Here is a 15,168-nt window from a genome sequence, read left to right on the forward strand (position 1 = left end):
ATTGACTTTATAATGGTCCAGGACGGACCGAAACGTCGTCGTCTCTTCACTTTCTAGTGTGTGGTTTGGTCAACTGGTTACAGTGTTAACATATAAACCATCATTTCTATATTGTTTACGTTTTTGATAAGGCCACTAGCCTAGTATACGTAACATTTCTGGTAAACATTGCAAATAATCTTTCAAACAATAAATAATCATAATTAAGTTGAAGATTTTATTCTTACATCCTTAATATATAAGGCATTTGCAGAGTTTGGAGCATATTAATTAAAACATGATTGATGTGTTTGCTTAATAATTTTTAGAGTTATTCTTAATACTAGATGTGAAACTAATATACAACATTTAAACTAATTCATAGCAGGATTTGAAAGGAAAATTAGTACTAGATAATGTAATTTGGCATAACAACAAGGAGTTGTGGAGTTTATCAGGTAAATAGTTCTTGAATTCTTTTATGACTTCAAGTTCAAGTTCAATTAAGTTTACTGAGACACGAAAAAAAATACATCTCAAAGGGATAGAGTAGCTTAGGCTATTTCTACCCCCTCCTCCTCCCTCTCAAGACTCCTTCCCTTCGTTACCCTTTTACCCTCAAACCCCTTCCCCTTAGAGCCCCCACCCCTTTCCCGTAATGCTCCCCCCCCCTACCCCCCTGGAAGCTTGACTAGTGGCCTCGCAGGTGGAGCAGTGGCACTATTTTGTCCAGAACCAACACATACATTACACACGCTAGGTCGTACCAGCCTGGCTCCACCTCCCTCCCACCCTTATACCTCATGTTTTATGTTAAGTCTTTGGCCTCGAGCAAAGTAATAGAACAATTTTACGGTATTTAGAGACATGTAACCCCAGAAAATGATACACTGTTCGATTTCAGCCCATCCTCCTGTTTAGAGTACTTATAGTAACGATGTGGACCATCGTACATGACAATTAGAAAGTAGAATTTGGTACGATTGGAGTTGGACAAACCGGAAAAGGTTTTGTGTTTATGTAACTAATAAATCTAACCTAACCATGTTAGGCTTAATACACGCTAGCTGAGACCTAATATAGCATATATAATATATGTGCTACACTACGCCTACGAATATTTAAGTTTGGTTTTTAGCTTTATTTTTTCCATTGTAAAGTGAATAGTACCAAATTCTACCATCTAATTGTCCATTACGTTAGTATATGTAAGACGGTCCACATAGTTATAAAAAGTACTATCTAAACAAGAGGATTAGTTGATCGATTTATATTTAGGTTCCCACCTGCTGTTGGGTGCGCTGGGGCGAACAAGGTCCACTCGTCCCACCCTGCCCAGGATAAAACATTTTTACTGGCTCTCCTCTTCCCCTGGAGCAGCCCGCCCCCCTAATTTTTCCCAACGTCAAGAAACTGTCGTACTAAAGTGCCCTTATCCTAACCTACCAGAGGACCCAAAACAGAAAATGGGACATGTCAGTTTCTCGAGCCGCTTCCATTTTCTAGTATGATAATTTTTGGCCTTAGGAAGAGTATGTCAAAATGCGACGTTCTATTAGGAGGACGGGTTGCTGTACATACCAACAATGCCCCACCCCCTCTGCACCCCTCCCCACAACCTGGCCCGGTCTCTGGCCGTAAGAGGGATGCATAAGACCTAATCAATACACAACAGTACGCTGCCCCCTGGCCACACTCACCAGTCACAGTCTAACTACCTTGCTCCGAGGTAAGGATAACTGCTCGTTTGGTAGGATGTCGAGGCTGATGATGCAGTGGACAGTTGTTAATTACCCGTTACCCTACAACTTCCGGTGATAGTTTGAATATCAGCATGATATAGGAAATTAACTCATGAAGCGGACTGAATATATTAAGCTGCCTTTAGTGATATTCTATAGTTCTATTACCTACTCACAGTTCCTAATTGTAGTTCCTAATTCCTATTTGTATTCTCATCTGTAATGTACATAACAAGCCTTACCTCTTGCATTTTAAATAGATCAAGATATTAACCACACTGCTTGATCAATAATATAAATATTATTTATTATTATTATTACTTTTAAATATTTAGTAGCATTCACTAATTCCTTCACAAAAGATTAATCAAAGATTAATCTAGGAAACATGGCCTAGATTAAGGCATCTTGCTGAAACATGAACATTTTCCCCGAGGACTGTTCAAGTCATGTCTACTTGAAGCAAGTCACGATCAAATTAGTTGGACCTTTCACCATGCCTACTCACTGCCCGCATGAAGTACTCTACGTAAGTAACAAACACGATATTTTCGCTAAAACAAGGAACATCAGTCCCGGATAAAGTCCAGGATTCATTAAGCAGTTACGCAACTACTTACAAACCCTAATCTTTCCTCAATCATGTTGGTGATGATGATGAAGATTAAGCCACCCAAAAGGTGGCACGGGCATGAATAGCCCGTAAGTGGTGGCCCTTTTGAGCCATTATCAGTATCAATAGATGATACTGGAGATCTGTGGAGGTGCGACTGCACCCTGCGTCACGGGAGATGTCTCCCGTGTTCATGTTGGCTTTGTTTGCAATTATTAAACCATTTACACACTTTGAAACTTCAAAACCCAAGGTTATTATATAAGCCTTAACCCTCCTACAGCTTCACCTTTACATGTCTTTAGTCTAAAGGTTATGCAATAGATAGTATTATATACAACGGATGGCTTCATCTCTTCCGTTTCGCCAGCATTGCTTCTCGTCGTCGCTTCGATATTCTTTCTCAACTTAATTATATCGTGTCACTGCTTGCAACTCTAGACACGCTGACAGACGAACAGAGAACTTTTTTTTCAGAATTGTTAAAATCTTATGTAGTGTTAGGTAAGGTTCTATTTAGCTTACGCTAGGCTGTATTAGGCTCGGTTGGTTTGGATGGTTTGGGTTAGGCTAGGTTAGGTAGATCTATTAGCAAACTGTAGTGTGATCCCTGTGACGTGCTTCCACTGACAAGAGACAATTTGTCCACTAGCCGGCAGCTTCTGACTTGTTGCAGTCTGTTGTTGTTCACTGTTTCTAGCCTTCCACACCGTCATTTAGCTGCCAGTTATTAGTCCACAGTTGGACACTGGTCCACAGTTGAACACTGGTCCACAGTTGGACACTGGTTCACAGTTGGACACTGGTCCACAGTTGAACACTGGTCCACAGTTGGACACTGGTCCACAGTTGGACACTGGTCCACAGTTGGACACTGGTCCACAGTTGAACACTGGTCCACAGTTGGACACTGGTCCACAGTTGGACACTGGTCCACAGTTGGACAATAGTCCACAGTTGGACACTGGTCCACAGTTGGACACTGGTCCACAGTTGGACAATGGTCCACAGTTGGACACTGGTCCACAGTTGGACACTGGTCCACAGTTGGACAATGGTCCACAGTTGGACACTGCTCCACTGCTGCTATTTTATTATTTTTCATAAAAATCACTTAACACGAGTCGTTGCGGTATAATTTTTTTGGTCTTTATTGTGTTTTTTTTTATTTTATTCCGAGAACTGATGATCCGCTGCTGCCATCAAGTACATTTGGTAAACACAACATTCCACGCTTTAAATTCAGGATTCATGATTATTGATTTTCCAGAAAAAGCTGGCCGTACATGACGGAAGCTCCGGGAAAGCCAATTTTCTTAATTAAATTTAATTGGGAATAATTTACGCAACGGTAATTATAGCGACAAACACTGATACTCGGTAATTACTGTTTCATGTGAAATCCGCCTTAGTCAGTGTCTCTCTCTCTCTCACACACACACACACACACACACATACACACACACACACACACACACACACACACACACACACACACACACACACACACACACACACACACACACACACACACACACACACACACACACACACACACAAGGGAACAAGGGAAGACAAGGCATGACAAGGGAAGAGAGAATGCAAGCAGCAGACGCGAGGAAGGAGCGCAGGGAGAGAGAAAGGAATCAGGGAGCCACACCCCCGATCCCTACAATCCCAGAGGGAAACGGGGAACCCTCCTCAAACAGTGCATTAGCCACAGGGAGTGCGGCACCACCCCTTCATTCCACCCAACAGACACCCTACCTGCCCCAACCCCTGTCAGCCCCCCACTAAGTACCCACCTAAGGCACCCCTCTCCTCCCACTCACCCCCCTCCTCCCACTCACCCCCCTCCTCCCACTCCCCCCTCCCCCCAGGACCTCCCTTCTCCCCCATCCCCCAAGCCCTCCCTTCTCCCACATGCCCTTCCGTCCCTCCCACCCACAAGCCCTTCATTCTCCCCCACCCCCCTAAGCTCCCCACTCTCCCCCACCCCACCTAAGCCTTCCCCTCTCCACCACTCCCCAAAACCCTCCCCTCTTCCTCAACCACCTCAGCCTTCCCTTTCCCCCCACGCCCTCCCCACTTTATTGCCCCCCCAAAACCCACCCCCCCAACCCTCCCCCCCTCACCCACTCCCCCTACCCTCCCCCCCTCACCCACTCCCCCTACCCTCCCCCTCCCCCCCCCTCACCCACTCCCCCCTCACCCACTCCCCCTACCCTCCCCCTACCCCTACCCTCCCCCTCACCCCTACCCCCCCAAGCCCTTCCTCCTCCACCAGTCTCCCCATACCAGATCCTCCCAGCTCCTGCTCACCCCAGACCCCACAGGTCCTCCCCAGAGGAGAAGCAGAAGAGAGTTAGTTTCAGGGCAATGTACTCGAACATAGATGGGATCACAAGCAAGGCAAGTGAACTAAGGGAAAGAGCACAAGAAGTGAACCCAGATGTAATTGGACTCACTGAAACAAAACTCTCTGGAATCATAACGAATGCCGTGTTTCCCCAGGAGTACACAATAATAAGGAAAGAGAGGGAAGGTAGGGGAGGAGGAGGAGTGGCCCTACTCATGAGAAAGGAATGGAGTTTTAAGGAGATGACTATCCCGGGCTGTGAGGGTTTCAGAGACTACATAGCAGGCACCATGACAATGGGAGGACCAAGGATAGTAGTAGCAGTAATATATAATCCTCCACCAAATGACAAAAGACCCAGTCAAGAGTACGAAAGCAACAACATGGCAGTTAACACTATAATTGAGAGGGCAGCCTCTTCTGCCTGTAGAAATAGATCCCACCTGCTCATCATGGGGGACTTCAATCACGGCAGGATTGATTGGGAGAACAAGGAACCGCATGGAGGCGAGGATACGTGGAGAGCCAAACTACTGGAGGTGGCGACTAGAAACTTCTTAACCCAGCATGTCAGTGAACCCACAAGGATGAGAGGAAACGACGAACCAGCGAGACTCGACCTGGTTTTCACCCTGAACGACTCTGACATAAGAGAAATCAGTTTTGAGGACCCAGTAGGAATGAGCGACCACAGTGTATTGGTGTTTGAGTACCTGATTGAAGAAGGGTTATTGAACTCGAGAAGGGATACCGAAACCAAAAGGTTAGCATACCGAAAGGGAAACTATGAGGAGATAAGAAAATGCCTAGCAGATATAGCATGGGAAACAGAGCTCAGGGAAAAGACGGCCCAAGATATGATGGAATACATCACGCAAAAATGCAAGGATGCAGCAAACAAGTTTGTCCCAGTCCAAAAGGAAAACAGTGAAATGAAGATGAGAAACCCATGGTTTAATCAGAGATGTAGGCTAGCTAAGCAGCAAAGTAAAAGGGCATGGAGAAACTATAGGAATAACAGGACACTGGAGAGCAGAGAAAGATACCAGAATGCCAGGAATGAATATGTTAGGATGAGAAGAGAGGCAGAAAGACAATACGAAAATGACATCGCAAGCAAGGCAAAGACTCAGCCTAAATTGCTGCATAGCCACATCAGGAGAAAAACAACAGTAAAGGAACAGGTTATGAAATTAAGGTTAGGGGCAGAAGGATTCACTACAAACGACAAGGAAGTGTGTGAGGAACTGAATAAGAAATTCCAGGAGGTCTTCACCTTGGAGCAAGGAGAAATCCCAGAGATAAGAGAGGGAATAGCTAACCAGGAACCACTGGAAGAGTTTGAGATTACCAGCGGGGAAGTAAGGAAGTGTTTACTAGAATTGGATGTGACAAAGGCTATAGGTCCAGATGGAATCTCCCCTTGGATACTAAAGGAAGGAGCAGAAGAACTGTGCCTCCCGCTCTCCATGGTGTATAACAAATCACTGACAACAGGGGAACTGCCAGAAATTTGGAAAGCAGCTAACGTAGTCCCGATATACAAGAAAGGGGATAGACAGGAGGCACTGAATTACAGACCAGTGTCCCTAACCTGCATACCATGCAAGTTGATGGAGAAGATTGTGCGAAGAAAGCTAGTGGAACATCTGGAGCGAAAGAACTTTGTAACACAGCATCAACATGGATTCAGGGATGGCAGGTCCTGCCTCACAGGGTTACTTGAATTCTACGACCAGGCAACAAAAATAAGGCAAGAAAGAGAAGGGTGGGCAGACTGCATATTTTTGGATTGTCAGAAAGCCTTTGACACAGTGCCACACAAGAGGTTAGTGAAAAAACTGGAGATGCAGGCTGGAGTGAAAGGGAAGGTACTCCGTTGGATACAGGAGTACCTAAGTAACAGGAGACAACGAGTCAGTGTGAGGGGTGAGGTCTCAGATTGGCGAGACGTTACGAGTGGAGTACCGCAGGGGTCAGTCCTTGGACCTATACTGTTTCTGATATATGTAAATGATCTTCCAGAGGGTATAGAATCGTTTCTCTCAATGTTTGCCGATGATGCAAAAATTATGAGGAGGATTAAAACTGAGGACGATAGTAGGAGGCTACAAGATGACCTAGACAGACTGAGTGAATGGTCCAACAAATGGCTGTTGAAGTTCAACCCGAGTAAATGCAAAGTAATGAAACTAGGTGGTGGAAATAGGAGGCCAAACACAGGATACAGAATAGGAGATGAAGTACTTAATGAAACGAACAGAGAGAAAGATCTAGGAGTTGATATCACACCAAACCTGTCTCCTGAAGCCCACATAAAAAGAATAACGTCTGCGGCATATGCGAGGCTGGCTAACATCAGAACAGCGTTCAGGAACCTGTGTAAGGAATCATTCAGAATCTTGTACACCACATATGTAAGACCAATCCTGGAGTATGCGGCCCCAGCATGGAGCCCGTACCTTGTCAAGCACAAGACGAAGCTGGAAAAAGTCCAAAGGTATGCCACTAGACTAGTCCCAGAACTAAGAGGCATGAGTTACGAGGAAAGGCTGCGGGAAATGCACCTTACGACACTGGAAGACAGAAGAGTAAGGGGAGACATGATCACAACCTACAAAATCCTCAGAGGAATCGACCGGGTAAACAAAGATAAACTATTCAACACTGGTGGGACGCGAACAAGGGGACACAGGTGGAAACTGAGTACTCACATGAGCCACAGAGACGTTAGAAGGAACTTTTTTAGTGTCAGAGTAGTTAACGGATGGAATGCATTAGGCAGTGATGTGGTGGAGGCTGACTCCATACACAGTTTTAAATGTAGATATGATAGAGCCCAGTAGGCTCAGGAATCTGTACACCAGTTGATTGACAGTTGAGAGGCGGGACCAAAGAGCCAAAGCTCAACCCCCGCAAGCACAAATAGGTGAGTACACACACACACACACACACACACACAAGAAGTTAACCCAGATGTAATCGGACTCACTGAAACAAAACTCTCTGGAATCATAACGAATGCCGTGTTTCCCCAGGAGTATACAGTAATAAGGAAAGAGAGGGAAGGTAGAGGAGGAGGCGGAGTGGCCCTACTCATGAGAAGGGAATGGAGCTTTAAGGAGATGGCCATCCCGGGCTGTGAGGAGTTCAGAGACTACATAGCAGGCACCATAACAATGGGAGGACCAAGAATAGTAGTAGCAGTAATATACAACCCTCCACCAAATGACAGGAGACCCAGTCAAGAGTATGAAAACAACAACAAGGCAGTTAACACTATAATTGAGAGGGCAGCCTCTGCTGCCTGTAGAAATAGATCCCACCTGCTCATCATGGGCGACTTCAATCACGGAAAGATTGACTGGGAGAACAAGGAACCGCATGGAGGCGAGGATACGTGGAGAGCCAAACTATTGGAGGTGGTGACAAGCAACTTTTTAACCCAGCATGTCGGAGAACCCACAAGGATGAGAGGCAATGACGAACCAGCGAGACTCGACCTAGTCTTCACTCTGAACGACTCCGACATAAGAGAAATCGGTTTTGAGGACCCAGTAGGAATGAGCGACCACAGTGTACTGGTGTTTGAGTACTTGATTGAAGAAGGGTTATTGAACTCGAGGAGGGATACCGAAACCAAAAGGTTAGCATACCGAAAGGGAAACTATGAGGGGATAAGAAAATTCCTAACAGATATATCATGGGAAACAGAGCTCAGGGGAAAGACGGCCCAAGATATGGTGGATTACATCACGCAGAAGTGCAAGGACGCAGCAAACAAGTTTGTCCCAGTCCAAAAGGAAAACAGAGAAATGAAGATGAGAAACCCATGGTTTAATCAAAGATGTAGGCTAGCTAAGCAGCAAAGTAAAAGGGCATGGAGAAACTATAGGAATAACAGGACACTGGAGAGCAGAGAAAGATACCAGAATGCCAGGAATGAATATGTCAGGATGAGAAGAGAGGCAGAAAGACAATACGAAAATGACATCGCAAGCAAGGCAAAGACTCAGCCTAAATTGTTGCATAGCCACATTAGGAGAAAAACAACAGTAAAGGAACAGGTTATGAGATTAAGGATAGGGGCGGAAGGATTCACTACAAATGACAAGGAAGTGTGTGAGGAATTGAATAAGAAATTCCAGGAGGTCTTCACCTTAGAACAAGGAGAAATTCCAGAGGTAAGTGAGGGAATAGCTAACCAGGAACCACTGGAAGAGTTTGAGATTACCAGTGGGGAAGTAAGGAAGTGTTTACTAGAGTTGGACGTGACGAAGGCTATAGGCCCAGATGGAATCTCCCCTTGGGTTCTAAAGGAAGGAGCAAGAGAACTGAGCCTACCACTCTCCATAGTGTATAACAAATCACTGGCAACAGGGGAACTGCCAGATATTTGGAAAGCAGCTAACGTAGTCCCGATATACAAGAAAGGGGATAGACAGGAGGCACTGAACTACAGGCCAGTGTCCCTAACCTGCATACCATGCAAGCTGATGGAGAAGATTGTGCGAAAAAAACTAGTGGAGCATCTGGAGCGAAGGAACTTTGTAACACAGCATCAACATGGGTTCAGGGATGGCAGGTCCTGCCTCACAGGGTTACTTGAATTCTACGACCAGGCAACAAAAATAAGGCAAGAAAGAGAAGGGTGGGCAGACTGCATATTTTTGGATTGTCAGAAAGCCTTTGATACAGTGCCACACAAGAGGCTAGTGCGAAAGTTGGAGATGCAGGCTGGAGTGAGAGGGAAGGTACTCCGGTGGATAGAGGAATACCTAAGCAACAGGAGACAACGAGTCTGTGTGAGGGGTGAGGTCTCAGATTGGCGAGACGTCACAAGTGGAGTCCCGCAGGGGTCAGTCCTTGGACCTATACTGTTTCTGGTATATGTAAATGATCTCCCAGAGGGTATAGATTCGTTCCTCTCAATGTTTGCCGACGATGCAAAAATTATGAGGAGGATTGAAACAGAGGATGATAGTAGGAGGCTACAAGATGACCTGGATAGACTGAGTGAATGGTCCAACAAATGGCTGTTGAAGTTCAACCCGAGTAAATGCAAAGTAATGAAACTAGGCAGTGGAAACAGGAGGCCAGGCACAGGATACAGAATAGGAGATGAAGTACTTAATGAAACAGACAGAGAGAAAGATCTAGGGGTTGATATCACACCAAACCTGTCTCCTGAAGCCCACATAAAGAGAATAACGTCTGCGGCATATGCGAGGCTGGCTAACATCAGAACGGCGTTCAGGAACCTGTGTAAGGAATCATTCAGAATCTTGTACACCACATATGTAAGACCAATCCTGGAGTATGCGGCCCCAGCATGGAGCCCGTACCTTGTCAAGCACAAGACGAAGCTGGAAAAAGTCCAAAGGTATGCTACTAGACTAGTCCCAGAACTAAGAGGCATGAGTTATGAGGAAAGGCTACGGGAAATGCACCTCACGACACTGGAAGACAGAAGAGTAAGGGGGGACATGATCACAACCTACAAAATCCTCAGGGGAATCGACCGGGTAAACAAGGATGAACTATTCAACACTGGTGGGACGCGAACAAGGGGACACAGGTGGAAGCTGAGTACCCAAATGAGCCACAGAGACGTTAGAAAGAACTTTTTCAGTGTCAGAGTAGTTAGTAAATGGAATGCATTAGGAAGTGATGTGGTGGAGGCTGACTCCATACACAGTTTCAAATGTAGATATGATAGAGCCCAATAGGCTCAGGAATCTGTACACCAGTTGATTGACGGTTGAGAGGCGGGACCAAAGAGCCAGAGCTCAACCCCCGCAAGCACAATTAGGTGAGTACAATTAGGTGAGTACACACACACACACACACACACACACACACACACACACACACACACACACACACACACACACACACACACACACACACACACACACACACACACACACACACACACACACACACACACACACACACACACACACACACACACACACACACACACACACACACACACACACAATACATACTGTATATGTAGTCTGATGTGGAGGAGGTAAACTCCATACAGTTCCAAATGTAGATATGATACTAGCCTAATAGGCTCAGGAATCTGTACAGTTATTAACTGTACACCAGTTGATTGATGGTTGATGATGAACCAAAGCGCCCAAGCTCAACACACACAAGCACGACTAGGTGAGTACAGACCGTTTGACTAGATATTGATTGATTGAAGATTAAGCCATCCAAGAGGTGGCACGGGCGTGAATAGCCCGTAACTGGACTGGATATTGGTGAACCATTTGGGTTATACAAGCCGGTGGTGACATACGTTAACTAGCCAATACTGAATTATATAACCTAACGTTGCCGACACTCACCTAGAATCGAATTGGAGACTGTTAGCTTTCCAGGCAAGTGTTTGATTGTGTATCAATACATGTGTCGTATTTTTTTTTTTTTTTGAGGGGGGGGGCCCGAGTTGCCAAAGAAGACGAATTTATATAAAATTTCTATGTATTTAAAGATGTAATCGAGTAGATAACAGTGATATGCAAATGTTTAAAGCTGTCCCGATTATAATTCACATAACTCAATTCACACATTTATAATTCAAATAAAATCACATAAGAATTATACCCTTATATATGTCCAAATCTAATGGAGATTATGGTAACCTAGTTAAAGATTATTTAACATTAATGATATATGTAGATTTCGTGATGAACATACTGACAGTTGTTGTTTTAGATTCAGCTACTCGGAACAAAAGTTCCAAGTAGCACGGGCTATGCTACGTAGTGGATTTACCTGGCACAGGAGCGGGGAAGCATACGGATAAACTCACATATATATATACATATCTGAACCACTCCCCCACCCACACCTGGTTAAGGAGCGCGTACAGGGTGTGGGGAGAACAGGTTCCGGTAATAATCTAGGCTGGTGGGGCTCCCAGCACTCCTTACTACGGCCTTGGTATTTTCTAAGATTTATTTACGTTCTCTGAACATTTCAGTAAATAATACAAGGTTTGAGATATTACACACATTGATGACTTTAAAATAATATATTTTTTAAATCGTTACCATAAGGAAGAGTAGGAATAAGCAGCTGATTATAAAGTTAGGCTATAATGTTGGGCAATTATTTACAATATGAATCTTGGTCATAGATAAAGATGACTTACGTTACTAGTTATATACAAGTTTAGTCAATCAGTCAGATTTTTGTGTTTAGTGATATTTGAGAGTCTGTTTTTTCACCTGTTTGGTAGGGGGCTGCCCGCATGTCACTGTGCACTCAGGAATGTCTGTGACCCAACGCTACTGTGAGTAGTCAATACATTCCCTCCTGTCTAGCAACACGCACGCACTCACACACATGCGTCAATAGACGTGTGATAATATTTCTTCAGAACATGGTTATCATGTGGAACATTAGAAAAAGTAGGTTAACTTCATTCACTGTTGCATCTATGGGTTATCTTCATTCACTGTTGCATCTATGGGTTATAGATCATGCTACCCGACGATAGATAGTTAAAAGACAAGGCCCAAGAGCTAGAGCCTAATATCATAAAAAAAAACACAACGCAAGAACAGACACAATCATGCGTCCAAACATACATAGGCAAGCAGGATACTACCGCAAGTGCCCAATAAACGGTACACACGCTGGTACTTCACCTGTGAGCACGATGATCACGCCACACCAGCGCCACCCAACGCTGCTACTCCACCTCATCACTCCGGCCGACACTCTCAAACTGTCACTCTAACACCGGTAGGATTATCCCGTTCAGCCGCGCAACCTAACTGGGACGGCGGGGCGGCGCACTAAAGGCTCGGAAGGCGCTCCGCTCTCTGCGGCGGCTAGATACCGACTGGCTAGTGGCTCCGTCCGGTCCACCATACTCACCGCCAGACCCCACTCTGGTGTTGTTGTTGTCCAGACCCCACTCTGGTGCTGTTGTTGTCCAGACCCCACTCTGGTGTTGTTGTTGTCCAGACCCCACTCTGGTGTTGTTGTTGTCCAGACCCCACTCTGGTGTTGTTGTTGTCCAGACCCCACTCTGGTGTTGTTGTTGTCCAGACCCCACTCTGGTGTTGTTGTTGTCCAGACCCCACTCTGGTGTTGTTGTTGTCCAGACCCCACTCTGGTGTTGTTGTTGTCCAGACCCCACTCTGGTGTTGTTGTTGTCCAGACCCCACTCTGGTGTTGTTGTTGTCCAGACCCCACTCTGGTGCTGTTGTTGTCCAGACCCCACTCTGGTGTTGTTGTTGTCCAGACCCCACTCTGATGCTGTTGTTGTCCAGACCCCACTCTGGTGTTGTTGTTGTCCAGACCCCACTCTGGTGTTGTTGTTGTCCAGACCCCACTCTGGTGTTGTTGTCCAGACCCAACTCTGGTGTTGCTGTTGTCCAGACCCCACTCTGGTGTTGCTGTTGTCCAGACCCCACTCTGGTGTTGCTGTTGTCCAAACCCCACTCTGGTGTTGTCCAGACCCCACTCTGGTGTTGTTGTTGTCCAGACCCCACTCTGGTGTTGTTGTTGTCCAGACCCCACTCTGGTGTTGTTGTTGTCCAGACCCCACTCTGGTGTTGTTGTTGTCCAGACCCCACTCTGGTGTTGTTGTTGTCCAGACCCCACTCTGGTGTTGTTGTTGTCCAGACCCCACTCTGGTGTTGTTGTTGTCCAGACCCCACTCTGGTGCTGTTGTTGTCCAGACCCCACTCTGGTGTTGTTGTTGTCCAGACCCCACTCTGATGCTGTTGTTGTCCAGACCCCACTCTGGTGTTGTTGTTGTCCAGACCCCACTCTGGTGTTGTTGTTGTCCAGACCCCACTCTGGTGTTGTTGTCCAGACCCAACTCTGGTGTTGCTGTTGTCCAGACCCCACTCTGGTGTTGCTGTTGTCCAGACCCCACTCTGGTGTTGCTGTTGTCCAAACCCCACTCTGGTGTTGTCCAGACCCCACTCTGGTGTTGTTGTCCAGACCCCACTATGGTGTTGCTGTTGTCCAGACCCCACTCTGGTGTTGTTGTTGTCCAGACCCCACTCTGGTGTTGTTGTTGTCCAGACCCCACTCTGGTGTTGTTGACCAGACCCCACTCTGGTGTTGTTGTCCAGACCCCACTCTGGTGTTGCTGTTGTCCAGACCCCACTCTGGTGTTGTTGTCCAGACCCAACTCTGGTGTTGCTGTTGTCCAGACCCCACTCTGGTGTTGCTGTTGTCCAGACCCCACTCTGGTGTTGTTGTTGTCCAGACCCCACTCTCCTCGTTGGTGTCCAGACCGCACTCTGCTCGTTGGTGTTGGTGTCCAGACCGCACTCTGCTCGTTGATGTTGGTGTCCAGACCCCACTCTGGTGTTGTTGGTGTCCAGACCCCACTCTGGTGTTGTTGTTGTCCAGACCCCACTCTGGTGTTGTTGTCCAGACCCCACTCTGGTGTTGTTGTCCAGACCCCACTCTGGTGTTGTTGTTGCCCAGACCCCACTCTGGTGTTGTTGTCCAGACCCCACTCTGGTGTTGTTGTCCAGACCCCACTCTGGTGTTGTTGTCCAGACCCCACTCTCCTCGTTGGTGTCCAGACCGCACTCTGCTCGTTGGTGTTGGTGTCCAGACCGCACTCTGCTCGTTGGTGTTGGTGTCCAGACCGCACTCTGCTCCTCGAGGCTGATATCCAAACTGGACTCTGCTCCTCGAGGCTGGAATGTCAAATCCCTCCATGTCTTTTTAATCCATCGTTCAGAAATTCGGCAATAAAAAAAACAGAGCTCTCATCCCTGGTGTGTATTCTCTGTCCTTGAGGTCTAGTCCGTGTCCCCGTCAGAGACTAGGTCAAGGGAAGCCTCTTACCCTAGCAACCTGAGGGAGAAAGTGAGCTAGCTAGGCGTTAGGTTCGTTAAACGGCTTCAGGAGCGTGGTGCTGCATAATTCATGTGATGGTTTTTTTTAACACTGGATGAGTTAGCAAATTACGATGGCTGATCGCGTATGTGGTTTTCATCTGAGGCTGAGCCTTGGGCATCTATGCCGGAAAGTGTTTCACAAATACGACCTCCATTTTGGTTTCATCTACCGAGGACTCTAGGTAAAATAATATTAAATCATTGAAATATACTGTGCACTGGTCCTTATTTTCATAGTTTATTATTAAATTGTCTTTAATATATATGGACAAAAAATTGAAGCTACTAAAGGAACTGTGATGTATTTATTTGTGTGTATTACAACAAATGAATGCTCACTCTATATGTGTACCCCAGCTGCTTGTAAACTGACATTGATCCTGAACTCAACCTATTATCTTATATACATTATAACCAGCACAGTGATTATCATTACTGCAGTTACTACTTGGTGAACCATGTGAAGCCACTCTGAATTAATGATAGCCTACTGTATTTAATCAGAATGTCCGATCACTAAACACACGCTTTGATGACACAAATGCACCGGAATTTAAACAATATGAATGTTGTAAG

At 46.0% G+C, this 15,168-nt stretch overlaps 1 protein-coding gene across 1 annotated transcript in view; it reads right to left on the bottom strand.

Annotated features, from left to right (window-relative positions):
• Positions 1 to 12,577, bottom strand: part of LOC123751526 (uncharacterized) — a 126,080-nt gene extending 113,503 nt beyond the window's left edge. Inside the window, exon 1 of the mRNA XM_069307524.1 lies at positions 12,367 to 12,577. Within this exon, the coding sequence (XP_069163625.1) occupies positions 12,367 to 12,424 (58 nt within the window). The 5' untranslated portion in view covers positions 12,425 to 12,577. The remainder of the gene's footprint in view (positions 1 to 12,366) is intronic.
• Between the last annotated feature and the right edge of the window lie 2,591 nt (positions 12,578 to 15,168).

This window comes from Procambarus clarkii, chromosome 60 (assembly GCF_040958095.1).
Source record: "Procambarus clarkii isolate CNS0578487 chromosome 60, FALCON_Pclarkii_2.0, whole genome shotgun sequence".
Lineage (NCBI taxonomy): Eukaryota > Metazoa > Arthropoda > Malacostraca > Decapoda > Cambaridae > Procambarus > Procambarus clarkii.